Consider the following 27735-nt stretch of genomic DNA (forward strand, 5'->3'; position numbering starts at 1 on the left):
CTCTGGTAAAACATCATGCCTGAGCACAGCTGCACAAATAGCCTGGGCACACTGGCTGGCTAACCAGCACACATGGAACTTCTCAGCAGATTATGGAAATTAATTTCTCAGGATTGATATAGAAAGGGAGTTAAAGAACAGGGTATGGCACTGGGAAAGAAAAAAACCTTATAGTCCTTGATCTGATCTTAATTTGTATCAGTAAAGTGTAGTATTTGTGATAAACCAATACTGCCCCACTGTAAGCTTTTCACACATTTCCCTGATGGTTCTACTATTGCCTGCTGCCAGAGACAGGTAATAGATTCAGGGGGACTTTAAGTCTATTTCAGATAAACTAGTCTCCATTCCTATGCTCAACCATGAATATGGATTTTGGTCCAAAAGTCACTCCAGTTGCAAACCTGTCCTGTCCACAGAGAAGCTGAACTTTAAATGCAGCTCAGCCAGGAAGTGCCTGTGGCTCAGACACAGACTCTGAAATTTACTGAGTTTTTTGGCTCTACAATTCTCTGCAAGGAACGTTCACAGACATCATACATAAAATCTCATTAGTCCAAACTGGTATTTTTACAGACAATTGCCTGTAAAATAACCTGTCCCCGGGCTATTCTAGATCTGTGGCACTGGCTACCCAGATCACAATGCTCCCTGTCCAATTTGTAAGTCTCAAGTGACTCAGTCCTTCCAATCTCTTCTTTCAGCCCTCTCTCTAGCTCTGGGCTCAAAACTGCCCTTTAACACTTACTGACTTTTCAAACACATTCCCACATTCTGTGTTTCAGCAGCGGTGAGGGAGCAGTCGGGCCAAATCCATCCTCACAAGTAAAGCTTTGTGCTTTAGTTCTGCCTTCTCTGCATAGCAGCATTGTAGCACTGGTTTGAGAGGCAGACAAGAAGGGAAGGGAGGCCTGGAAGAAACTACAGCATCACAGCTAAGTAGGCACATCAGCGAGCCCTTCCTCCCATATTTACTGCCATTTTAATAGTCTCTTGGATTCAGGAGCTGCAGCAAGCCACAGCAGACAGTGTGACATCTTTGATGTCCCTCACAATCAGTTTGCCAGCTGATGTCTCTAACACAAACAGAATGCTTTGCCAATCCAGCGGAAGTGGAGAACACTAAGGTTGGGAAGGGTGGTGTTTACATGCACCTTCCCTCCTCCTCTTTCTCATTGGTTTCCCCTACCAGAAGTGCCCAAAAAAATCTCATTAACAAGGTAAGGATTATTTAGTAATTCAAAGTAATGGCTTCATAAGGTTCATTAAAACTCAGACATGACAAAGAGACTGCCTATGCAACAGCACGAGGGTAGGCTCCCTCTGAGGTCTGTATCTTGTGGCTAAAGGAATGCTCTGGCCCTGCACGTGACTGATGTTTATGTGGAAGTTTTCTTTTGCTGTACTACATTGGGAAAGAACAGACCTTTCACAATAAGAGGAGAAAAAAAAAAAGAGCAGGAAGAAAAGCAGGTCCTTTGCAAGAAAGACAGCCTTTATTTCACTTCACAGAATTTACTAGGAAAAAACAGCTGATGTGATGAATTATTCCCTCACCTACATGCCAACCTCATTACAAATGCCACACATCCACAGCCAAGAAAACAAGACATTCAAAAATCAAGCAGAACTGGGGTGTAAGAAAGGAGGAAAAACAACCAGGAAAGGAAAGTAAGGAATGCAGCAGTTGAAGGCAGTGCCTGCTGAGTGTTTCTCCTCCCAGCCCAGCCTCTAAGGCATGTTTGAAGGCTGGATGGCCACAGCCCCTCCTTGGATGGGAGTTAGGTTACTTTTGATTTAAGCAGCAATGATGCACTCAAAACAATTCATCCACACTACATTTCTTGCCCACAACTGGACCCCTGGAGAAAAGGATGTCAGAAGCAGGTCACGTTTTTCTGATGAGCCTGCAAATGGTGAGTTGGTCAGAGAACTGAGCAGGGAGCCAAATCCAATGGGAACAAGCCTCAGTCTTGCTGCTGACTTATTGCATTACTCCTTTCATCATCTGTCCTTGCGTTTTTCTTCTCATTCTTAAAAAAAATCTTCCTTGTTTCCACTGCAATCACTCGTGCTGGTAGTGCTCAGTTCTGTGCCTGAAGTGATGAGTGATTTCAGTACCCCTCCACCTGAGTGCTCCATACCTGCAAAATGCCCGGCATTCCTGCGATACTAGAGAGTTCTTATGAACACAGGGCAAAGCCAGATCATTCACTCAAGAGGGCTGGAGAAGGTGCTTACCAGCAGGAATGTTCTTACTGTCGGGATCTTGTTCAATTCCATCAGCAGTCTGAGTGCTTTCTCGTGGTTGCTACAGTACTCCTCATACACAAAGAATTTGTCTTTCTGCAAGGAAAAACAAAGTAACTTATTGACTCAGACACCACCAGAGAGATTATTTTGCCACAGTCTGTTACCAAATTCTTTACAAAGAGAGGTGGACTCCAAGTGGCGTTAGCATTGGAGTTTTCATGAAGAATGTGACACTTGTGCAATGTGAACAATGCATACAGTCAGAACAATATAATTCCTGACTTACTCTGTTGTAAGTTAACAGAGACTTTTCTGAGCACTGAGACTTTCAGCAGTTTTCCTCTTAATGCTTCACTGAGATCATAGGTATTCTTTCCTGAAAGGAGGGATTTTGCAATCTTGGGAATACTTGCATGTGTGTCAGGATACTTGCATGTAGCCAGAGCAAAACAAACCAGGAGCAAGGGGGCTGACCATTCTTGCAGGAGGAAGAAAGCCAGGTGGTTGGGAAGAACAAGGCCTGAAAGAAGCTCTGAGATCTGGAGGGGAACTGTAACACAAAGCAGTCAGCGGGAAATCCCCTGCCTTTCAAGGGGTGAGAGCCAGGCCCCAGTAGGTTGGCTGGTTTACTTTGTGTTCTGAAACAAGCAGCAGACAAAACTCAACAGCTATATACAATTCTTTCTGTAACTGGACACATTTCATCAAATACACACCGAATAACCAACATATTACAGATACTGAAGGAAAGGAAGGGTAGCTTCACAACTAGATTGAGCTGCTAACACTGGGACTGTCACACCCACCAGCACATGCTGGAATGAAATCCCCTACTAAGAAATGAAGGTCAGCTGGCAGGTCAGGGTCAGCAAGTTCTGCTCTACTGATCTTCAGATTCAAAGACAGTGCAAGTCTTTCTATCTAAAATGATCAGAGAGGCTGAACCCCTTGCAAACACTGGATATCTGGAAACACTGCAGTGATTACAAAAGAAGCAGGAACAACTATTTCCATGCCCAAGCAGATAAGGCAAGAGGCAAGTTGATCCTCTCAAAGATGAGAGGAAGGGCTGAACTTTCAGCAGCTATGTTCAGAGCTTCCAGTATTGCATTCACCAGAATAAAAGGGGGACCATGAGATTGTATTAGGCTTTAGGGAAAATGAATGATTCAGAAGCTAAAAAAAGCATCATTTTTGAATGCTGCTCGCAATAGTACTTTATTTCCTGGCTCAGGTTGGCTTCTATGCCATAATGCAGCACCATGTGGAGGCACCCAGACAAGCTAATTTGCATATCAAAAGTACAATAATTTCACAATTACAAGCTGCACCTGATTATAAACTGCACCCCCAGGTGTCGGCAACGTTTAAGTCTTTGTCCATATATAAACCGCACCGGATTATTAGCCGCACTTTCGTTCGCAGCGAGGATCCGCGTGCAACTTTCACAAAGTTGCCAATTAGTAACAGAATCGTAGGATTGCGGGGTTTACTGGCTCGGCCCCACTCGGGGCTGCTGCGGGCTCGCCCTTCTGGGTTGGCAAAATTCATAACGTCATCACTCCTGAGTGTAAGCTGCATTTCCGGGTTGGGACCAAAATTTTAGTCAAAAGGGTGCGGCTTATAATAATGAAATTACTGTAATTACAAAGCATTAGTGTGACACTCTGCAGGGTAATATGTGAGGATTTCCAGAGCTATCATCTTAGGGCACTAAGCCACGTAGCCAATGCCTTCCAGAGTTTGCTGTTGCATTCAAAGCAAGATTCTGGTCTAAACACATTCTATCTGAACCTTTTAATCTCTCCATAATATGGAAGTTAATTTTTTTGAGTTTTGATTGGAGTCCTAGCACTCTTAGAGCTTCCTGTATCAGCTGAAGGTATCTGCAGCATCTAGCTACTTTTAAGACAGCTCACAGTGATCCAAGGAAAAAACTGCTGCCAGCTGAAGGGATTTACTGGCAGGACAACATGGGAATGCAGCTGCAGTCACTGGGTATTCCCTTTGCCATTGTCACAAGGAAATGAAATTGCACTTATGTTAGTTTAGGAGAATCTGACATTCTGGTCAGATGTTCAATGGTAGATATACATGTTCAGAGGCTGAAAAATGCTTTTAGGTTTGCTTTATCACTAACCTGATAAATTTTTCTCCTTCTTGTACTTCAAAAGAAAGAATAAATAGATATATGTCCAAACACAAGAACAATGGTACAAAGCAAATAAAACAACAGCCACAAAGGGTATGGTGCAAAGAGCTGGAATGCAGATGTTCAGGACTTTTATCCTTCATTGGCAGCTGGTCATGTTGCTACTGGGGTGCAATACTGGGAAGCTGCAAAGAAACAAAAGCTTCTCACCACCAGATGCAGGAAAAGGCAGCCCTGGGTCCACAGCACAATAGAAAAAAATGGCAATAGGATTGTTGTCAACCATAAAACCAGAAGAGTTAGAGAATAAAACAGATTTAGTTTTTCCCACATCTTCTCCTCTCACCTCTCCTCAGCTCCCTGCATGCACTCAAGCACCATGCTTGAAACTAAAAACAGCAGCCATTAACACAGGATCATCTGTTACATCAGTGCACACAAAATGTCACTGCTCAGGTTTCTGACTGCAGCTTTCAGTGCCTGGAGCTTGAGAGGCTATATTTAGATGATGACAAAATCCTTTTGCTAAAGCTCAAGACAGTACAACAATTATACACACACCAGAGTGCTTCCCTCAAGTCTTTTCCAGCTGTATTCCATGCCGGTGACCCACAAATATGAGAACTATGCTTAAAATTACTCTGTGTCTGAAGTGTTTCATTTCCTCTCTGGGTGATACTCAGTCCTGGGCTCTCCCATAGCCTGGAGAGGAAATTATCAGTTACATAATTACAGATGTTAGCCCAGGAATTCTGAACCTGCAGTTGCTCTAGGTTAAAGTGCAATTATGGTCAGAGACGTGACCAGATAAAAATGGCACTTTCTTACTCAGCAAATCTGTTGGATACACAGCTATACCTTCTGTTTTGGTGACAGAAGTAAGTCTGTACTGTTCCCAGTTTGGTTAAAATAAGTCTTTAACCAATAATTTATTCTCCAAATATGTCATTTTGGATCCATTAGTACTGCCCACAAATTAGTGCAAATTTGAAAACAGTTTTGACTGGAAAACAGCAAATAAGACATTTGAAAAACCGCAACATTTTATTTGGACATATTTTTAACAAGGCTTGGCATTTTCTTGTTTCAAAGCAGGCTGAAACCAACCTTGTCAACATCAAAAACCTAAACAGAAGACATTATTCTCAACAAAACAATATTCCTGGTGACTTAGACAGTGAAACTGATCACTCATGCAATACTGCTCAAAGAAAAAATGAGCATAACACACCTTTCCCTAGAACAAGTTTCTAGCTATTACATCTCCAAACCTCTAGCAGTATGACAATATCAGGAACAAAGGCCCTGACAATTCTTTGCCCTTCTGCTCCACACAGTCACACCCTTTCCTGCCCTGCAAAAGTGAGCCTGTGCTCACAAGAGTGCACAAGCCTCCTCTGACATTAGAGACACATCCCAAGTGCTGTTTAAGGCCGCACACTGGATTTGGAACAAATATTCAAGGATGTTCTTTACCATCTGTTACAGTCACACTGAAGCAGCTCCAGAATAAACTCTAGCACCTACCATGAGACAACGAACTTCTGATCACCCTACCAAATGGAGTACAGGAGGGCACACGTCTTCTAAAGGGAAAACATTTTTCACACCCCATTATGAGAGCAAGCACATTTCATCATCTCTTAAAATACTTCAAAACCACAATGTGCATTGATTTCTATTTTGGAATTCTTGAAAAATCTGCTTGTTTGCTTTAGGTGTTACTCAAGACTTGAATCTTTCTGAACTAGAGGTCCAGGGAGAATACTGGGCCCATAACAACTACCATCCCTTGATGTATTAAAAAAATATGTCAGTGTGGCACTTGAGCACATGGTTTAATGGTGAACATGGTGGTGGTGCTGGGTTGATGTGGGACTTGATGGTCCTAAAGGTTTTTTCCAACCCTGATGATTCCATGATTCTATAAAAGCAGGGTTCTGTTTCTGAAGGCTGGTGGACCATTGCCAAGTAAGGCTCTTCTAGGCCAAGACAGACCAGGAAGAGTCAGGCCTATGAGGACTAGAGGACGTCAAGGATACACCAATCTCATGAAGAGGACCCAAGCACTGCAGTCTGATGGAACTGCACATGGTGAATCTGGGGATTGCTACAAGGATATATAATACACAGAAACTTAAGAGAAAACATGCTCCATTAAAAAATGCAGTGTCTGGATGAAAGAGTGCTTCAAGAATTCTCAAGTTATTCACCAAATTTTTAAGTATTTTTAACACTGAGTTTCTAAAGAAAAGCACTTGTGCTAAAATCTGGCTGCTGACCAGTACTGGATTCATAATCAGGACTGGGAATGACCTTCCCAAGTGATCACAACAGCAGGTACACCAAGACATTCAAGATTCAGGGGTCTTCTGGCACCTCCTCACTGCGAGCTGCCCACAGGACTCACTGTGATTTGATGGTAATGAAAAGCAGCACTGAGGGTGTTCCAGCACTTCAGAGCATATTGCAACTACAGAACCCTGCCCAAAACGAAAGACCAAAGAAATGTTCCCCATGGTTTCCCTGGGTGCAACAGCGAGAGCCTGTGCTGTGAGGAAAGAGCAAAGGGAGCCTGTGCTGTGAGGAAAGAGCAAAAAGAGTCTGTGCTGTGAGGAAAGCTCCTGGGACCCACCAGGCCCTGCAGCGCTGGCAATGAGCAGCTGCTGCAGCCCCAGGGTGCTGCAAGGGCTGCTGCAGCCTGCAGCTCCAGGTTGCTGCTGCAGCCCCAGGGTGCTGCAAGGGCTGCTGCAGCCTGCAGCTCCAGGGTGCTGCTGCAGCTCCAGGGTGCTGCTGCAGCCCCAGGGTGCTGCAAGGGCTGCAAGGGCAGGCAGCACAGACACCACACACCTCTGCCTGCAGGACACACCAGGCAAGCACTGCCAGGAGTATTGTTTCTGAGGTGCTTGAAATTTTGCTGCTGTTTTGAACCTTTTGGAACAAAAGAAGACAAATACTCAGCAATAAAATGTGATCAGACGGGTGAGAAAAAAAAAAGGAAAAAATTCAACAAGAAAGGGAAGAGTTTCTAAAAATACATCATTGTTTAGCTCAGTTTGATGTGGTGTCATTGTTCTAACCACATTCACAAGTTTTTTCCCACCCTACCTACAACTTTCATACAAGACACACATTGTCATAGCATTGCTACAAGCCTTAGAGACTAGGGCTTGGTAAGGGGCTGGACAGCTTATGACAGGAAACTGTACTTTCAGATAGCATTAAGTCATTGTACTTACAAATTTTAAGAAAACATTTCCCAGTTCATGCTGAGATTGGGGTTCTGGTTGCAAACAAAACTCCAGAGCAGCCAGGAACTCCTTGTGAACACCAAGAATGTCTTCAATGTTGGAAAATAAGATCTGAAATATAAGGAGAAAAACATTTCTATTTTTTAATATATGTCAGAGTTTTTTGCTAAGTAGTAATGCCAAAATACTGTGCAGCTCTAGACTTACCATGATAGGATTCAAAACTCAGACAAGGACTTTTAAAGAATGAATTACACTGTATTTGCCCCTTTCCTAGCCTCCTATAAAAATCTTTATTGATTCTGAAGTACCTGCTATAAATTAAGATTATCTTTGCAGACCCCTAAGCATGATAAATGCAAGCAACCTCTTTTAAGTCTTGAGGATATTTCCCATGAGAACAGCCAGGTAAATGGAACCACAAGGCCAAACTAATTTTGCAGGAGACAGAAGCAGGGAGTAGTTTGCCTTTCCTTCCCATGCATTAGAAATCCCTTTCTGGAAGAAAGGGACTTTAAGGTATCACACACAAGGCGTACCTGTAAAGAGGAGACAAAACCTGCTGTCTGGAATCCAGCCTTTCACTGACCAGATTAGTGCACATTTCTCACAAATCTCAAGAGCAGCATTTAGAGTTCCCTTTCACTGACTTCAGTGACACCAAAAGGCACATATAGAGGAGAAGAGGCCCCTCCTTCAACCTTGTATCAAAAGGTAATGGTGACAGTTAAATCATCCCTGTGATTAGAATATACCTGTGCTAAGGGGAATAAACTGCCAGGGTAGAAGATGCTATAAACACATTATAAATCTTGGTCATTTTCAAACAAAACATGAGAAGAAAGTGTGAATCCACATGTAGGTGATGAAATGCTACCTAGAGAGGGGCAGAAGTCCTGACATGGAGGTGACAGCCATCAGTACTGGCAGCCACCGGAGGGAAGGCTAAGAGGGCAGAGTCAGTCCTGGGGTCTGCAGTGACACACACGCTGCAGACAAGGGTTCTGTCACCTTGCTTTAACAATGTCACTTGCAAAGAGAAGACCTGCAGTGCAGTCAAGCAAGTTTTCACACTGGAAGAAGCTTTCCAGATCTGCCCCAGTGAGTGGGATACCCCAAAGTATGCAGCCTGAGAGAATCAGCCTTCATCTTCCTGGCATTTGCTGTGGGAGGTGATCAAGACTAACATCTCCAAACACTTCCTAAAATGCCTTACTGTAACACCAAACTCTTCAAATTTATGCACTGGATTCACTAGATGTAGCACTGAGTCAGCCACCAGCAATTCAGAGAAACAATAATCTGTAAATTAAAGTTAGGACTGAAGCATCAATTCCTGGTTTAACACCAGTTTCTATGTGGTTTAGCAAGAGTAGACAAGATCAGGAATTCAATGCCTTCCTCTCTGCAGGCAGCCAGGTTCAACGCTATACTTCTGTTACTCACAAGGATGGGCAGAGTATTTCACTCAAACTCATCCTTCAAGCTGACTGCATGTCCAGAGCAGAGCCTGTTGCATCTTCCTTGTCTTTACTTCCCTGAATTCCCTCTCCCTGCAGGAATTCTGAGACATGGTGCTGTGCACCATCACCAATGCCCACTTGTGCCTCAGAGCTCCTTTCTAGCTCCCAAGAAGCTGAAAGGTTCCAACACACTGAATTTGCACTGACTGGCTCTGAACCCAAAAAAAGGCCAGGGAGCTAGGATCCTTTCACTGCTCCCTAAAAACTTCCTGTGCTAATTCAAGTGGAGCCTGCAAGTGTTCTGTCATACGCCTGAAAGTAATGCAGTGGCCCTTGCCTTTATTGCTTTGCCAGAAGGGGATTAACAGGGAAGAGGAAAACATCTGTCAGGGATGATTTTATCCTTCAGGACCAGTCTTCAGGGGTGGTTTTTGATCCAAGGAATATCTGTGCAAGCTAATGAATTCTGAGGGGATCAGCAAAGCTCTGCTTGCAGCAAGATTTGCAGGTGAGAGTCACTTGAAAATCAAGGCAGCAGACAGACCTTGACTGCACACGCTCCTGTACCAAAGCCAGTTACCAGCCTTGTGCACATCCCCAGGTTGTACTGCCTTCAAACTGCTCCACCAGTGAAGTGGCAGCAGGGCCTGCTGCGAGCATAGCATGATAGAAACTCATCAGGAGAGTTATTCCACACGAGGCAGTGAAGAAATTCAAACCAATTTTTTATGATGTTGCTGCAGCTGTTCGTCTCTGGTGCTTAGCACTAACCGTAGGAGAAATCTGCAAAATAATACTGGGAGCACTAACCCAAATGATCTTAAAAAGCACTTTCTCCTTTTGGTCAGAAGTGAGTGAACTGCCTGAATGCCCTGTATTTTTCTCTAGGGTCTCTGCCACGTGAAGAAAGAGAGTAAAGACAAGCTTCTCCGTACATAAGCTGCCAAACCACTTTTAAAATCTCTTCTAATGTCGGCCCTCTCACAGCTCTCTGGTGACTCAAGACAAGCAGTATCAGCATGCAGATTACCAGAAGTCCCAACAACACCTTGCTTTTCCTGGCTCTACCAGCAAGGTGGGAGAAAGGAGCGGGAAATAAAAAACAAGTATCTTTCAACCACAGGAAAGACACATTATTTGGTATAGCAGGAGATGGAGGGTGGACAGAGGAGACAGTATTGACTCTGGAAACTACGGACACATGAAAACTGTGCCTTGTAATTCTGTTTCACCAGAAATAGGCATAAGCCTTTTATTACTGAGGGGAAGCTCTCTTGTTGAAAGGCAGGTATTGTAATAACAGCGATAAATGAGGTCTCACAGTGGCCTCTAAAAGATCCCCCAGGCATTTCAAGAATGACACAAAAATAAAGTAGTACTTCCTCAGAGGAGTATGAAAAACCTTCAAATACAAATTCTGCTGTACATGATTTGTAGGCACTGCATCTGATTATGTGGCACATCTCCTGTGGCTGCCCTGCTCCCACAGGGCTACAGGGCAAAGCTGCTGCTCATTCAGGAGCTCCAGGACCAAACAAGTGCAGAAAAGCACCAGTGGAAAACTGTGCCTGTCCCACTCACCAGGGGGTTTCACTTGAGTTCGTGTGCCCAGGAGGGTTTGGTTTCACATGCATAGCTGTACAAGGGGAGTTTTTAAGGCAAATAACTACATGGAAGGGTTTTGTGCATTTATGACACTAATGAACAACATGCATCCCTGTGACCACAGGAACCTGAGAAGCCTGTACCTTACAGCTCTCTATGTCCCTTAACTTTTTCCAGTGCAAAATTCATTCAGGAACCTCCTCACTCAAGGGTCTCACAATATGTAGACCTCCCTCAAGAACCCAAATTCCTTTCCACAAGAACACAAAGGAAAATTCCTGCCTCCTTCTCATAAATTTCTATTAGTAGACAACAGCAGATCAAATTGGCTAAATGAATATTGTTAAACAAAACAGACAAGGGCTGTGGATTCCCTGCCTTTCCTCTCGAAGACATTGAAATGGCCCCTCTGTACTCTACTCAGCATTTCACAAATCTTGCCAAAAGTTAGTATCTCTGACAACACTACACTGTTGTCAGGTTTAACTAAAATTAGCCAGTGAGATGAAAAATTACTGGAAGATGACAGCTATAAGAATGGCAAACAGATTGACAGATAAACTGTCAACATGAGCTCCTTTCCTTAGGAAACCAGCTTAATAATAAGCATCAATATGACAAGAGGATATTTGATATTCACATCCCTGAATCTAGCCTTTCACTGCATATCACTTTCCCTACCAATAAAACAAGGAAGACAGAAGAAATACCTTAACATTCTCCTCTGTTATGTACTTCTCAGCTTTGTCCACTGCATTCTGTCGGATCCGGTGAAGAAATGCCTGCAGAGATGAAAGAAGGTTTATGTTCAAATAGTTTAATAACAGTTTGATTTAACTCTTTTATTTCCTCTAGGTTCCCATTAACACAGCGTGGCTGATTACCTTTAAGACTGAAAGAATGCAAACATTTACACACTCCCCCCACCACAGATGTGCAGGCTGCATGCAGGCACTACCAACATCATTTCCTAAAACGCTGTTGGGCTTTGCCTGACAATAAATGTCTTCCCTTTGCTGAAATTTTCAGCTTTAATTATTTGTTAGTAGCAGTAGACTTCAGCAGGGTCCACTGGCTGCCCTGGAGGTTTCCTGTGTCTCCAGGATGGAGTTCCACCCAGGGGCAGCGAGCTCAGCCCACAGTGAGATGTCAGCAAGGGACTGCGGAGAACAAGGGACAGACAGACACACAGCTGGAACTGAGGCACAAGGGACAGACAGACACACAGCTGGAGCTGAGGCACAAGGGACAGACAGACACACAGCTGGAGCTGAGGCACAAGGGACAGACAGACACAGCTGGAGCTGAGGCACAAGGGACAGACAGACACACAGCTGGAGCTGAGGCACAAGGGACAGACAGACACACAGCTGGAGCTGAGGCACAAGGGACAGACAGACACACAGCTGGAGCTGAGGCACAAGGGACAGACAGACACAGCTGGAGCTGAGGCACAAGGGACAGACAGACACAGCTGGAGCTGAGGCACAAGGGACAGACAGACACACAGCTGGAGCTGAGGCACAAGGGACAGACAGACACAGCTGGAGCTGAGGCACAAGGGACAGACAGACACACAGCTGGAGCTGAGGCACAAGGGACAGACAGACACACAGCTGGAGCTGAGGCACAAGGGACAGACAGACACAGCTGGAGCTGAGGCACATCAGAGCCATGAGCTGGGGCTAGGGACAAGTTCAACAGTCTCAGTGGGAATCATCAGACAGTGCCTGCGATACACCGTCCTGTTCACTTTATTTAGCTGGTTAAAAACAGATGAAACAATGCTGGAACTTTTCACTTTGGTCAGGTTTCCCCTTCTCTCACCCCTGTACAATTCTGGCTTTAAGAGTGAAATAAATAAAAAGCTCCAGGCCAGATACAAGGACAGTGAGCTGGATTTTAGCCCTGGATTCTCAATCTGCTTTTGAACAAATTTCAGAGACTATAACCACATCTCTCCTCAGGCAGGGAGGTGTCTGAGATGCAGTGTTCAGCATGCTGTCTGATGAGAGGAGGAATAGCTGCTGCACTCCCCGTTCAGTGCTGCCTGTCGTCACATGGAACAGCTGCACACATGAAACACTTGAAGCAACAGGGATTTCTCTCAAATGCTTTTCATATGGGCTTGTTAAACTCAGTTTGTAGCCTTAATTAGGGAAAATTAGTATTTTCCATCTTCTGTGTAGCAGAAGTAACACAAGGCAAACACTGGAGACGAGGCAGTGACAGTTCGCGCATGCCCCTTCTCAAAATTCATGTTTAAGGCAGATACTTCCTCAAACATTCAGAAATAGCAAGAGACTTCTTGCTAAACAGCAAGGCAGCAAAGTGTGCCTGCCCCTGAGGGAAACGAAAAGGAGAACAGAAACAGACCGTGATGCAACAGGTCCCCTGTCGCTGGAGAAGCAACAACTTAAAGCACAATCCTGTAAAACCTGTTTCCTGAGCAGCTGACTGGAATGTCACATTGCACTTCAGAGACAAGGGAGACAATTGTTAAACTCATCAGTGATCAGGACTCATCACAACAAGGGTCCAGGGATCTAAATGAGTCCAAAATTTTCAGAGTTAATATTAATAGATTGCTTTACACTCGTGCCATCAATTGTTTAAAGCTTCTTGCAAGTGCAGATATCTTGTTTCCAAGAAAATGTGCTCACAGTGACAAATTAAGAGGTGACATGAACAATAAATTCCAACATTTGACCATCACTAGCACCTTCACCTTGCAACCACAGCACAGGAGCCATACATATGAACCAGAACTTGCAAGTGTAATTTTAATTTCTCTTTTTTTTATTACTTAATTAGTGTTGTCACAAAATTTGGCTGTTAGAAGCCTTTGCCTCAATACCAAAAAGCCTTACTGTTTTTAGCAAAGCAGCTCTTAGATCCTGTGGGAACACAGCTTTACTGAAATAGTCTGACAAATTGAAATGAGTGTTTACTGAAGTTCATGTTTTAAGAGCAGATGCATCCTTGCTCCTGTTACTCAACTGTTAGCTTTGAACCTTGTCATTCTGACCATGTTCTTTTGCTTTCTATCAGATGTGCAGCTCACAGGCTAAAGCTCTGCACAAATGACAGGAAACAAATATCCTGCATCCCCATCCCACATGTCAACAGCGGTTCCCACCTGCACTGAGGCCTGAAACACAATGCAATAAATCATCTCAAAGTGACAAAACAATGACTGCACAGGGCTGTTGAAGTCTTTCAGCATTTCCCTTCAAGCAGGTTGTAAGTTCCTGACCAGCAGGACTGCACTGACTGCTCACAGCACCCAGCTGAGGACAGGCAGCTCAGCTGGCTGACCCTGCTGCAGTTCTGTGCTGCCCATCCCACAGACAGCTGCCTTTGAAAGACATGAAGGAATTCTTGAGTCAATACAGGTGACTGGTTTTCCAGCATCTCTTGCTGCCCTGCACAAATGCCAGTATACAATGTAGAATACCGGGCCTGACTCAGGTTTTTCAGTTATGAAATTAAGTTATAATATTGGAAATGAGAAGACACTCCTTTGACATTACTAGCATTACACATGTAAAATGGAGCAATACTGAAGCAACTGTATACTTTCAAAGAGTTATGGTACCTCTTACTGGAGTCCAGTATTCCCTCACTGCTCAATTACTGGCTGCTATATTAATATTTCTATAAAAACACATTTTAAATTATCAGTGTCTGGAGAAGGAAGGAAGAACTTAAGCATCAGATGAGTGCATTTTACTAAAATTCTCCTAAACAATAGAGCACAGCTGTGAGAAACTGCAAAAACATTGTAGTTGTAGCTGAAATCTACAGGAAAATGAATTCATCAGCAAGCACCTGAACAGGGACTTGCCTGATAGACAGAGGTGTTTGGTAAGAGGAAACAGCACCAGAAACATCTTTTGTTGCCCTAATTTCAGGCTTCCTATGTATCAAACTGGCTTTAAAGCCCCAGAGCTTATTGGTACTTTTTTAAAAATCGCTTCCCTGAAACAGAACTAACTTATTAGCTAACCAAGATGATCAATAAAAAGAAAAAGACAAAAAAAAGGAAAAAGTCACGCACATCATGGAGTATCAAACATTCTCTGCAAACAGCTCAGGTAGCCTGAGCTGTAGAAGCTGCACAATCATTTCACACAAAAGCACAAGAGTTACAGGAGGCACCATGTCTTCCCACAGCAGACTGCAGGACCATTTGCAGAAAAAGCAGATTCCATTTCAGGTTGTCCTGGTTTAGGGAGACCAGGAAACCAGGAAAAGACACTCAGAAAAGAAATGCAGCTTCAGTTGCAAAATTCAGGTATGTCACAAGGGAGATGTCTTTTGACCTGAAGCATAATTCTGGTAATTAATAATGGCAATTGTAATAATTACAATTTTTGTAATTGTATAAATACATAAGCAATAAATACCATGTTACAAAACCACCACTCATACTGGCAATTTAATAAACATAAACTAAGCACTGATCGTGGCAATTTGAAACTTCTTCCCTACTTTTTAGTCTGACATGTGGTGAATGCTGATAAATACTAAATGAAATATAGAGGAGCATTCAGAAATTCTTCTATTTAAAATTATCTAAATGCCTGTATGAATAAAATGTTTGAATAAATAGACTTGATTATTTCTTTAAATACTAGATAAGAGAAACAGCTACTGCTAATATGAAGTACATGCCTGAAATAATTCCAAAAATCTGATTTGTCCTTAGCCAATCCTGAATTTTAAGGTTTATGCAGTTATGACCACACTTGGCTGATTTATCTTACATCTATCTTATCACTGTTACACTGTCTGTAGCATCAAATCAATCACAAAAATTCTGCCATTGCACTGCACTGGGACTTTCAGCTGTGTTTAAGGGCTTACACATTCCAACTGCTTTCTTCTCACTTTGAATTTCTTGACAGATGTCCAGCACAAAATGGCTTCTGTAAACAAATCTCTGGGGCTTAAATGAGGATTCACCTCACCCACTGGCACCCCCTGGCACTTGCCTGAGCTACAACAGAGCAATGTGCAGGCAACCTGGAGGGTGAGTGACTGTGCTTCAGGAGGATGTTTAAGAACAGCGGCTGAATTACCATCTAGAAAGGTTTTCTCTTTCCATCAAGAGTGAGCCTGGGTGACAAATTTAGCTCAGACCACACTCCTGAGCTGTGCCCCTCTCACAGCATCGGCAGATACAAGTTCCAGGGCAGTGAGTGTCATTGAAGCGAACTGGGACTGTCTCAGTCGCTCATGGATGCTGGAAGACATGGGGGCATGCTGACACATGCAAAATTCGCGTGCACCGACATTCTCAGCACCGTGGTGCTCCGGACTAATCACAACTGAGCTGATCTAGCAGCACTTCCCACAAAAAGTCTTTTACAACTAAAAAGATCCCGGGCCATTATCTGCATTTCCAGCCTAGTGCTGCTTACACTGGAATTCTGCAACAAAAAAACCCAGTCAAATCAAATTCATACTTTGACTGATGGAGGGAGTCATAAAGAAGGGAAGTCATAGAGAAATACGTTGCAGTGTTTCTCATTCTAAAGAGTGATCCCTTTCTTAAGGAGGAGTTGTTTTCATTAGAATTACAAAAAACCTTTTGTGAAGTGAAAGACAGGCTGGTGCTGCAGAAGGGCCATTGTCTCTTCTGAGCCACTGCCCTGACCTCTGCCAGCCCCTCCTCCTCCCAGTCACCAATATTTGCATTCTCAGACAGGTCAGATCCCAATTCACTTCAGGGCCCCAAAAGCTACATTTCTCACCTCTAAAATCCTTCAAGACTCATTGCTACTAATTTCTGCATATCTCCCATACCCTGACTTCTCTGACTCCTCTGCATGCTCTCCCTCCTGTACAATGTTATCTCTATATCAATTTGAATAATCTCATTATTGTAGACTTTAAAAACCCACCTCCCTCCTCTTTGCTCAAGCATGCCTTTTTGTGAATATTTATCCTGGAAGATTCCAGTCCATTCTAATACCAATAGTAAATGTATTTGTCTGGATTTTCAAAAGAACTTAAGAAAGCTTCGTGTGTAATTCCTTCAAGGCTTTGGAATATTCTCTCTTTTACTGGCCTATTCATGTCATTTTTCCCTGTTCTATAATCATGAGATGATTTTCATCATTTTACTGTACCATGGCACTCTTGAAAATGCTTTCAGGACAAAGTTTGGTTGAACAGTGTGGTTTACTTCATTCCACTTCTATGCAGAGAAATAAATCTGGGTAAGTCTGTGTCTGCTTAGTCTTTATAAGTTTGTTTCAGAAGTAAGGGCCCAGTAAACAAGACATGAATCTTTAAGAATTCAACTCATATAACTTATATTCACTGTGCTCACAGAGGAGAGATGCCTGCAGATTGCAGTTCTACATTAGAGGTGGCTACAGCTACTGAGATCCTATCAGCACCAGGGCATTTTCACACAGGTTTAGGGCTCTGCACAGCTACTCTTTTTTCAGGAGGGAGGCAGAAGCATCAGAGGGACTAGAAACATCAAGGGGTATCCAAAAAAATGTAAAATCAAGATGATGAATGAAACTGCAGTAATCAACTTCTTCAAGTAATATTTCAAGATAACAATCTAAGCTGAAGAACTTTGCTGTCAGAAAGACGATTCCTTTTCTACACTTTCTCGTTCCAGTGACAGTGTCTTAACATGCTAAACATGAAACAGACAACACAGAGGAAAACTTTAAAATTAATTCTAGTCTCCTAAAGTCCATGGAATAATCTTCATTAGTTGCAGCACAGCCTCGGACTTCAGGTAACTGAAGCAGAGCAGTCCAGCTGAGTGCCATCAGTTCACTGACACTTGCTCTAAATGTCCTGTGAATCCACACTGGGCCCACACTGCGTTGTCTCGGGTGACCCACGAACTTCATCTACATTGCAAATAGGTAACAAAATCCCAGGATCTTATTTCCCTAGGAACACTGTCTATGCCCTGATGATACCTACTTAAGATTGTCTATCACAAGCCAGTTTAGCATCAGACTTTGGATCTAACACTTGAGACTGCTTCCAGAGGTTTCTTCTGCAGGGCAGGTGGGGCTGGCTGGGCAGAGGCACGGCTGGGAGAATTCCCCGGGCGGGGGAAGGGGCTCGGGATCCCCGACACATGCTGAAGGTCCATTTCCAGGGAGGCAGGGTGTTCATGAGGTCCCAGCCACACAGCAGAGCTCCGCTGACGGCAGCAGCACACGGAGCTCACAGCAGCAGCACACGGAGCTCACGGCAGCAGGACACGGAGCTCACAGCAGCAGGACACGGAGCTCACGGCAGCAGGACACGGAGCTCACGGCAGCAGCACACGGAGCTCACGGCAGCAGGACACGGAGCTCACGGCAGCAGCACACGGAGCTCAGAGCACCAGGACACGGAGCTCACGGCAGCAGGACACGGAGCTCACGGCAGCAGCACACGGAGCTCACAGCAGCACACGGAGCTCACAGCAGCACACGGAGCTCACGGCAGCAGCACACGGAGCTCACGGCAGCAGCACACGGAGCTCACAGCAGCAGGACACGGAGCTCACAGCAGCAGCACACGGAGCTCACAGCAGCAGGACACGGAGCTCACAGCAGCAGCACACGGAGCTCACAGCAGCAGGACACGGAGCTCACGGCAGCAGCACACGGAGCTCACGGCAGCAGTACACGGAGCTCACGGCAGCAGGACACGGAGCTCACGGCAGCAGGACACGGAGCTCACGGCAGCAGCACACGGAGCTCACAGCAGCAGGACACGGAGCTCACGGCAGCAGGACACGGAGCTCACGGCAGCAGGACACGGAGCTCACAGCAGCAGGACACGGAGCTCACGGCAGCAGGACACGGAGCTCACGGCAGCAGCACACGGAGCTCACAGCAGCAGGACATGGAGCTCACGGCAGCAGGACACGGAGCTCACGGCAGCAGGACACGGAGCTCACAGCAGCAGGACACGGAGCTCACGGCAGCAGGACACGGAGCTCACAGCAGCAGGACACGGAGCTCACGGCAGGAGGACACGGAGCTCACGGCAGCAGCACACGGGGCTCACAGCGGTGCCCCCAGAGCACCCCGAGCCCGTTCCCGGAGCGGAGCCGGCACAGCCGGGAGGGTCTGGCCCCTTCCCCGAGCCCGAACCGCTCCCAGCTGCCGGAGCAGCCAGCCCCACCTCCCCGGAGCCTTGGCCACTGCTTTTGTCCCTCTTTAAGGTCGTTATCGTCTCTCAGCAACAGACGGGAGGAAGAAAACAAAAGCAGCAACCCTGCCCTCCAACACAGTGCATCTCCACTTCCACCGCAGCCAAGAGGGGAACGCGGCGTCGGAGCCGCAAATCGCTTTGCAAGCGCTTCGCCCTCGCCCGGTGACCGAGCCTGCACACACAAACGGGCTGCACGCACAGCTGCACCTGCAAAATCTGCCTTGATGTATTTACAATTATTTACACACACACAAAAAAAGGGGGGGAAGTAAGTGCATATTTCACATGTTGTTTAAAAAAAAAAAATTAGGCAAAAGAACCTCACAAGTACATTTTTATTACTGCGCCAGAGCAGGAACAGAGGGTTTGGCTGAAGGTCCAGCAGCTGATCCCAGCTGGGTTTCCTAAGCAGTCTGCACCATTTGAAGTGTGCACCACCTGAGTGCTCATGGCCATGGCTCAGAGTTTTCCCAGCAGACTGTCTATACTGCAGTACCATGGAAAGCACAGGCTGTTTGGGAAAAAACAGGCACGAGAAAATCCTTCATTAATTATGAAATATAACGCCAAATTTCTACCAAAATCAGAAATCTCCCTGATGGCAATGTCATTCATGGGCCTTGTTTTTTAATTCTCTTTCAGAAATAGCACTACAGACCTGAAAGAACTGCAGAGTGGTCTAGAGCCAACCTCTGGCCTCAGAGCACCTCAGAAACACCCTCAGAAGGTTTACTCATGTCAGGGCTCCTGCCCAGCTCCACACACCTAGAACATTTAGGCTATTCAAAAACACACCCGTCTGGGATGCCCAGACAGGCCTAAACTCTTCACTGCACTCAGTGGTAACCAGTCACATTTCCTCTTAGACAAGTGGAAAATTATGCCATTTTGTCAGGTCTAAGAGCTAGACAAGTCTAAAAATATTGCCAGCCCAAACCAGCCCAGAGCTGGTTTTGCAGTTCCCCTTCAAATAAATTTGTTTTCTTGTGACAGACTGAAGAAACCTCTCTCATGGTAGCATGCCTTCTCTGCTCACACGTTCTTGCAGAACACAATCATATCACACACAGTCCTGAACTCCAGCTTCCTGTGAAACAGAGTGAAGAATGAGACCATTATATTTTAAACATAAAGGGGAAGTTGAGCTAGTAAAGCTTGCTGCAGCCCCTGAACTGAAGGCTCCAGCAGGCAGCCTGTCCTCCCCAGCCTTCCCATGGCCTCGGACTGGCCTGGGCGGTCTGTGAGGCTCTGCTGCTGCTCTGGGCTTCTGGCTTGTGGCAGGAGGGTGCTGCAGGCAGCTGTGTTCCAATTTTTGCACAGTCCAGAGCAAAGCTAAAAACACAGCTTTAGTATAGAAACTTGTTCCTTCTTTACACAGGTGCAAATCCTTAAAAGGAACTACTAAAATCTAAATTTTAGAGGGGGCTTTATGATCAAAAAAGGTTTTTTCAAGTATTATGATGTTTCTAAATGAAAACCAGATAAAATTTTCCCTTCCTTCATCTGAAGCCAACTGCATTACATTGCTAGGAAACATGAAGCACATCTCTCCAATCCTCAATCTGTTCCTGCAACCTGCCCTTTTCTCAGTACTGCCACAGCTTTCTCCCCTGCATTACAAAAACAATTATCAAAGCAGCTTGGGCATGTGTCACCAGGACAGTCCTCTGAAAACTGCACAACTATTTTCAGTGAGGTATCTCATGTCTGCAGAGCTGCCCTTAGGATTAGGTATGACTTTTTTCACCACTCCATCCAGCCACAGGAACTGTCCCTGCTGAAGGAAGGGCATCAGCCACACTGCCTGCATGCCAACGCACTGGCTGGTGACTTTAGCAAACCGTTCATTCAGGCTGCCATCTTCTCTTCTGCAATACTTTCCCTTCAGCTGCCTTTTCATTAGAGGCTGACTAGCAGCACCCACTGTCCAGCAGAGAATTCCCCAGGGAGTTCCTTTAGAGCCAGTACTCCTGCTCCCATCCCTGTGCCAGTGCAGCAGCTCAGCCCCAGGGCATCGCCAGGCACCTCCCGGCGCTGCTTCCCCCAGGATCCATCTCCATCAGCCAAAGAACAAACCTCAAAAGATGCTGCCAAAGCTCAGGTGCACGCTGGGCCAAAGCAAACAGCTGCTTTAAACCTCATCTACCACATTTACACACTGGATTGAATTTAGCCTGTGCAAGAGTCCCAACTGCATCTGTGAACGCAGCTGATTGCCAGTTACTGAGTGCTCACACAGAGTGGGGCTTTTATTTGTAATAAAATATTTAGAGTGAAAAAAACACCACAGAATTTAATAAAAGAAACACTCTCAGACTGCCAGTGCCTTGTGGTGCATCTATGCAGATGCTTGGAATTCCCTACATAAATAAAGCTGGAATTTAAAGTTCTGCCAATTAAATGTCTGTTTCAACTCAGTTTTGTATTAAAACAGTAACCAATTTTATTTATACAAAATAAAGTGTGAAGTCTTGGATTATAAATAGGCTCCATTTCTGGATCTCTTTTCACAATTACTCTGCCTAAATAGCTAACTGTTCAGAGAAAAAAACACACCCCATTTGCATATGAAGCACAATTGCATTAGCCAACTTAAGAGGCAAAACAAACATACAAAGTCAAATTTAGACTCGGACATCTTGAATAAGTGTTGGTCATTCCCACAGAAAATGCAACAGACATAAAAGCTTTTTAAGAATAAGTGTTCAGGAGCTTACAGAGGCAACATCTTTTCTAGTGGGCTGTTTCAGTCTTTGCACAGTAAAGGTACCAGGAAATTCTGGGTGCTCCATCAACTGCCACATTAATATAGGATCCTTTATCAAAACCCTTTTTATTTGAGCCATGTGCCAAATTAAGGAACTGTGTTTAACTGCACTACAGATGATGGACAAAGCAAGATCTGGAGGAAAACTGTAACTGCAACCCTTCCTTCTCTGCTAACAGCCTAAGCAGAGTGTCCTGCTCTCTGTACTCTGGGAATCACTCCTCTAAACTGGGAAGAACCCACCTTCCTTTTTTCAATCTACTGACACTGAAAGCTGTCCTGTGGTTTTCTTGGGAGGAAAGCTTAAAATACTCTCTGCTAGTCTTCTAGCAGGAAGCAGAAGAGAAGCAAAACAAGAAATGACCAAAAAAAATCTCCAGGGCACTTAACTGAACTTTGAAAAACCAGCACAAAGCTCTGACACCAACATCCCTGACAACACAAAAACAGCCATGGACCTTGCAAAAAGCACAAAGCCTTGCTCTTGCTGTCAGCCACTTGGGACTGAAAGCAGGTAATACAAAATGCCCATGAGAAACACTGAGAAACCACAGCAGGAAGTAATAAGCACAGGATGTCACAAGAACTATTTATATTTATTTTACTTATTCTTTAACTCACCTCTGAAAAACCTAAAATCTTCTTCAGGGCAATACTCCACTTAAAGCACTTCATAGCTGGGATCACATCACCACTATAGCTAGGTGGCTGTGCATGATTTGATTCTGATGCTTGCCATCTTTTCAATGAAAGACGTGGTTTGTCATGTCATTAGTGCCTCCAGATTTTAGTGGAACCTAGAGGCATTACAATCCCTCTATATATATTCTGGAGTTTTTGTTTTGACAGTGTGTTTCTCCCCTAGCAGGATGGTCCTCGAGGCATTGCAAGACCCCTCAATGGGAAAGGGCTGCTGTCTGCTCAAAGCCCTTTCCAGAGACTCCTGGCTCTCTCCAGCTAGCAATCCAAACGTTTGTTGGCTTCACTTACTGCTCTAAAAAGCAACATAAGGCAAGATGTGATTGCCCACAAGTCTCTATGCTACTCCTCGTTTTATTACTTCTAGCAAATGGAGTAGAAAGCAGTAAAAGCAAAGCATTTGATCACTGCTTGCTAAGTACAGAACCTGTGCAGAGCCTCTATTTTTTGAATAGCACAGTAAAGCTATGTGTGACCATTTGGTTTGAAAGAGCACACAAATTACTGCCTGCCCACTGGATTGACTCTCAGCTGGCTGCTCTTCCATCACTGGCACCATACAATAAAACACCAACCTGTTTCAAATGCACGTCCTGATTGAATGGGCATAATTCTACAGAATCAGGAAGTTCTGGCCTCAGCCTTAAAAGTGACAGGGCCCTTGGTCCTGCTGGGATTTCTGGCTTGTTCTCATAGCGCTAATTTCCATGGCTTTTATGCCATCACCCCCAGTGCTTTGCCAATTACTGACTGGAAAGGCAGGCTGGTACCTCATCTTTACTTTATCCGTGGCCCTGGGGCTGCCAGCACTGCTTCTAATTACACACCTGTCACAAACCAAACCTCATCCTTAGGGCAGAACTCTTACAAGAGTGAACCACACACAAAGTGATGCCAGAAATCTTCTGAGATGCAACCCATGGCCCTGGAGCCAAGGTCCTCCTGTGCATTATAGTGCTGCTGGCACTTCATACCAGAGGCAGGAAGCTAATAGCAATGACTCCTCAGAATCTAGATGATTAATTATCGTGGTTATTACTTACAAAACCATCCCATTATTCTAGCATTCCCTTCAAAATCCACTGTTTTTAATTAAATATAACATTACTACTATTACAAATAATATTAGGCCTTATTACCCAAATTAACTAGAGGAATTTCTAGGAAATGGTTTTCTTCCAATATAGATGATGCTGACATTTTTTATTTTCTAAGTATTTAATGTTTCATGTCTGAATGCTGAAACAACAAAATAACCACAGGTTTATTTCAGGAAAATCTGCTTTCAGTGTTCCTTGGATTAGTTATCTTTCCTACAAAAGCTTAATAAAAATCCACTAATTTGTAAGGGAGAGATGGCATGGTTCAAGCAAACTCTGCAAAACACTAGAATATTTCAAACACCTCCGTAAAACAATGAGAACATTGATCATATTAATATAGGTTTAAACTAAGTCTTTTCAGGTAATTACGAAAGGAACTTTGATCAGAAACTGGGTAACAAAGTAAAAAGAAATCCTAGTACAGCTGGTCATGAACAAAGACACGCCATAGATACTGAAGCCCACTGTTCTCATCAGAATAGTTTCATGATATCTCTATGCACATTTCACAATTATCCAAAAGGGTCGGGTAAAAGGAGGTACAGCACAAATAGCAATTTCCTTCCCAGAATTCAAACTTCTTTCCTTCAGCTTTTTCCAGAAACAGCAGAAGGAACAATAGAGAATATGGGGGATGGAGACAGTCAGACCTGTGAAGAAGTGAGATGTGTGAACAGAAGGCAAATTTTTCCTTACAAGTTTTCACATGGTGCCCTGGCATAAGATAGCACTGGAGTGCTAATGAGCCTGCACCTCAGGGGAGTGACTGCAGAGGTTCCTTGCTTAAAATTCAAAACATGCCTAAATGCTGTCTCTGAAAAAACTGATTAATTTTGACTTAACACAGAATTAAATATTGTCTCTGACAATGATAAAATAAGCTTATAACAATATAAGCACTGCCCAGGAACATTTTGGCACATCTTGCCAAGATTTCTGCACTCCATTGCTTCTTTTTCTCTTTGATAAACCCAGTTTAAACATCCTTGCTTTTAGGTCTGTAACACGTGATGGGGTGTTTTGTCCTAGTTTAGTGGCGAAAGGAAAGTAAATGCATCGCTTGTGTATCAGAAGGTGCTTTTTCTCCTAATGGGACAGTGTTTCCCAGGTCTGACACGGACAGGGAACACAAATCCACCCTAGCTCCGTGGTGCCAGCTCATGCAGGTCCCTCTAAAGACAGCAGGCGTGCTTGGCTGATGGCTTTTGGTACACTTTACTCCAAGACATGCACTTAGGATCTGGCAGGATCTGCTCCTCTTAGTCTTGGTGCCTTTGCATTTGAATCTCCAAATTTCATGCTAAGCACTCACCACTTACCCCTTTCTTAGAAGGGCATTTAATATGGGAACTCCCTGTCAGTAAGACCCTATGGGACTCGACTTGCGTGTCAGACCACCAATGCAACTTACAGCTGGTTAAAAAGGATTTTGATTTCATAGAAACAATCTGTGGGTTTTTCCAAGGTTTAATTTTTTTATGTGAAAAAGTACACAAACGTGTATACACTTTCAGTTCCTCTAACCCTCACTACACTTTCCCTCTCCCGAGGTCCAAGAAAGTGTGAATTGACGCTGTTAAGGTAAATAAAAAATAAAGGTAACCAAGGTGACCACCAAACCTCACCCAAAATGCAAGGAGTAGATTTATTTCATTGCACTGCTAACGCTGGGCGGCAGAGACACACGGGCTCTGTTAGGCTCAGCTCGTCCTGGGGCAGAGACACACAGGCACACGGGCTCTGTTAGGCTCAGCTCGTCCTGGGGCAGACACACAGGCACACGGGCTCTGTTAGGCTCAGCTCATCCTGGAACAGAGACACAGGCACACGGGCTCTATTAGGCTCAGCTCGTCCTGGGGCAGACACACAGGCACACGGGCTCTGTTAGGCTCAGCTCGTCCTGGAACAGGGACGGACACACAGGCACACGGGCTCTGTTAGGCTCAGCTCGTCCTGGGGCAGAGACACACAGGCACACGGGCTCTATTAGGCTCAGCTCGTCCTGGAACAGGGACACACAGGCACACGGGCTCTGTTAGTCTCAGCTCATGCTGGGGCAGACACACAGGTACACGGGCTCTGTTAGGCTCAGCTCGTCCTGGGGCAGACACACAGGCACACGGGCTCTGTTAGGCTCAGCTCGTCCTGGGGCAGACACACAGGCACACGGGCTCTGTTAGGCTCAGCTCGTCCTGGGGCAGACACAAGGAGACAGACTGCGCTCTGCTCAGCTCAGCTCATCCCAGTGAACAGCGGCGGGGGGAGGCCCTGCCTGCCCCAATCTAAAGGACTTCACACAGGCGGAGTTTATCACAGGGCTGAGTTTTTATGATCCCGATCTCTCTCGCAGCAGGAGGCTCAGGCATGTCTCTGAGAGTTTTATCTCTACACAGGAATTCTACTTCTCAAAGCAGGCAGAGGATGAACAACACTAGGCATAATAAATGGAGTTTCCCCACACTGATACTCAGCATTCTCAGCAGAAAGGTCACTTTAAGCAAAACTACTCCCTCCTTGCCAAATCTTCTGGTTTTAACCCTTTCCTCCCAGCACAAGACTTGTTTGGGCTAAGAATTTCAAAGGATGTATAAAGAAACATTTTTCTTATTTGTTTCTCTCATGACAGTCCAACTTATTCTTTGTGTTTCTTGTGTATTGTTTCTAGAGATTTCAGCTTTATTAAATTAACATGACTACCCCAAGAGAAGGGAATTACTTAATCCCCCTCCAGAATGCATGGGATAATTTAGCTAAAAATGGTTTACATTGATGAAAAGCAATTGTCTTTCACTGCGGGGGTTAATTTTTATTGTTCTCTAGTCTCAATCTATTCCCTGTTGTTAAGTTTAAACACAGAATGACAAACTAGCAATTCCTGAATTTAAATCCCACCAATAAAATGGTGCCATTTATAACCTGGAGTAATCCACTTACAGCCCACAGTAAATCCCTCTGGATTCTCCACTGGCATTTCTTCATTTGCAAAACATAAACAGCATCATTTATCTTCATCCTTGCCATAACAACATAAATAATGTACAGATTTAGACAAAGCCTATCTATCCTATCTCTAAAGAGTTGCAAAGAATAGTTCTTAAAAATAAAAGAGCAGCAGTTCCATCCCCTTCCTATGCTGGGGGTCCCAGAGCTGGACAAAGCCCTTTAGATGGATCCCAGGAGAGCAGAATAGAGAACTCACATCCTAGCCATGCAGAAAACACCAGATTTCACTTAAGGGTGTTAACAAATGTTTCCAGGGTAATCTAATGGAAGCAAATGAAAAACAACACAGAGCTACTCTTACCTTCCCAAATGGACCCAGCAATGTGCATCTCCTGCTAATGGGCTCTGTTGCACATGGGCACCTTCTACTCATGACAGCCACACCAGTTCTGCATGGAGCAGCTTAAGCATTCCTTAACAAAGCAGGCACCAGAAAGCTTCTTGAGCACAATGTTGAAGTTGAGCTCCTCAAAACTATTCAGCAAGGAGTTAAATTAATCAGCATATACTTTATATCACTGACACATATACCACAGAAACATCCAAAGATGCTGGCAAATATTAATCCTTTCTCTTTTCCACTCCACTCACCAAGAGCAATTAAGTCTGAGTTGCATCATTGTTTTTCCATTGCAATATACTCAGACTGGAAAGCAAAGCTTTTAGAGATAAAAATATGACAGAACTACATAGAGATGGAAACCAATTCATCTGAACTGCAAGGTAATAGAAGCTCTCTGCCTAAAATGCCCAGGGAGTTACTGCTCAGTCTCACCTGCCAATGAGGAACTAAGAGCAGAGTTTACAAAGAAAGCCTCTCCTATGTTCTTCTTCCTTTTGAGTCATCACAGCAGTCACTGATACCCTTCCAATTCAGTAAAAAATAGTAATAGAGGAACAACATTTCCAACTGTTTTCCTTCAAACAAACTTTCACATTACCAGATTTAAAATATTTGTTCACATACACTAGCATAAACTAGCCTCTATCACATAAAGCACATACAAAACAAATGTTTAAAAGGTTTATTCCAGGTAACCAGTGAGCCATGCAAGGATGTTTTAAATGCTCAAACTCACCAGACAGAACTTCAGTCATTGTAAGAACATCTTGTCCTACTGAAGCATGCTCCAGAGACAATTCTGCACTGGCTGAATATCTCACAAGCTATTGTTTCTACACCCTGTAGTCCATTATGTTATATTTTTTATAGTTTTTGTAGGAAGTATACTATGAATTGGTTTTTGTA

The 27735-nt window shown here is 44.3% G+C and overlaps 1 protein-coding gene across 4 annotated transcripts in view; it reads right to left on the minus strand.

Moving 5' to 3' along the window:
- PREX1 (phosphatidylinositol-3,4,5-trisphosphate dependent Rac exchange factor 1) overlaps positions 1-27735 on the minus strand; it is a 115896-nt gene that overhangs the window by 51153 nt on the left and 37008 nt on the right. For 2 of the 4 annotated variants that reach the window (XM_033074820.1, XM_033074819.1), the window contains exons 1-4: positions 26788-26874; positions 11435-11506; positions 7645-7767; positions 2242-2346 (exon numbers count right to left, since the gene is read on the minus strand). In XM_033074820.1, the coding sequence (XP_032930711.1) occupies positions 2242-2346; positions 7645-7767; positions 11435-11506; positions 26788-26859 (372 nt within the window). In that variant the 5' untranslated portion in view covers positions 26860-26874. Of the gene's footprint in view, positions 1-2241; positions 2347-7644; positions 7768-11434; positions 11507-11608; positions 11713-26787; positions 26875-27735 lie in introns of those variants that run through there. The other 2 variants (XM_033074821.2, XM_033074818.1) reach the window with 2 other exon arrangements.

The sequence above is a fragment of the Catharus ustulatus genome, chromosome 17 (genome assembly GCF_009819885.2).
Source record: "Catharus ustulatus isolate bCatUst1 chromosome 17, bCatUst1.pri.v2, whole genome shotgun sequence".
Classification (NCBI taxonomy): domain Eukaryota; kingdom Metazoa; phylum Chordata; class Aves; order Passeriformes; family Turdidae; genus Catharus; species Catharus ustulatus.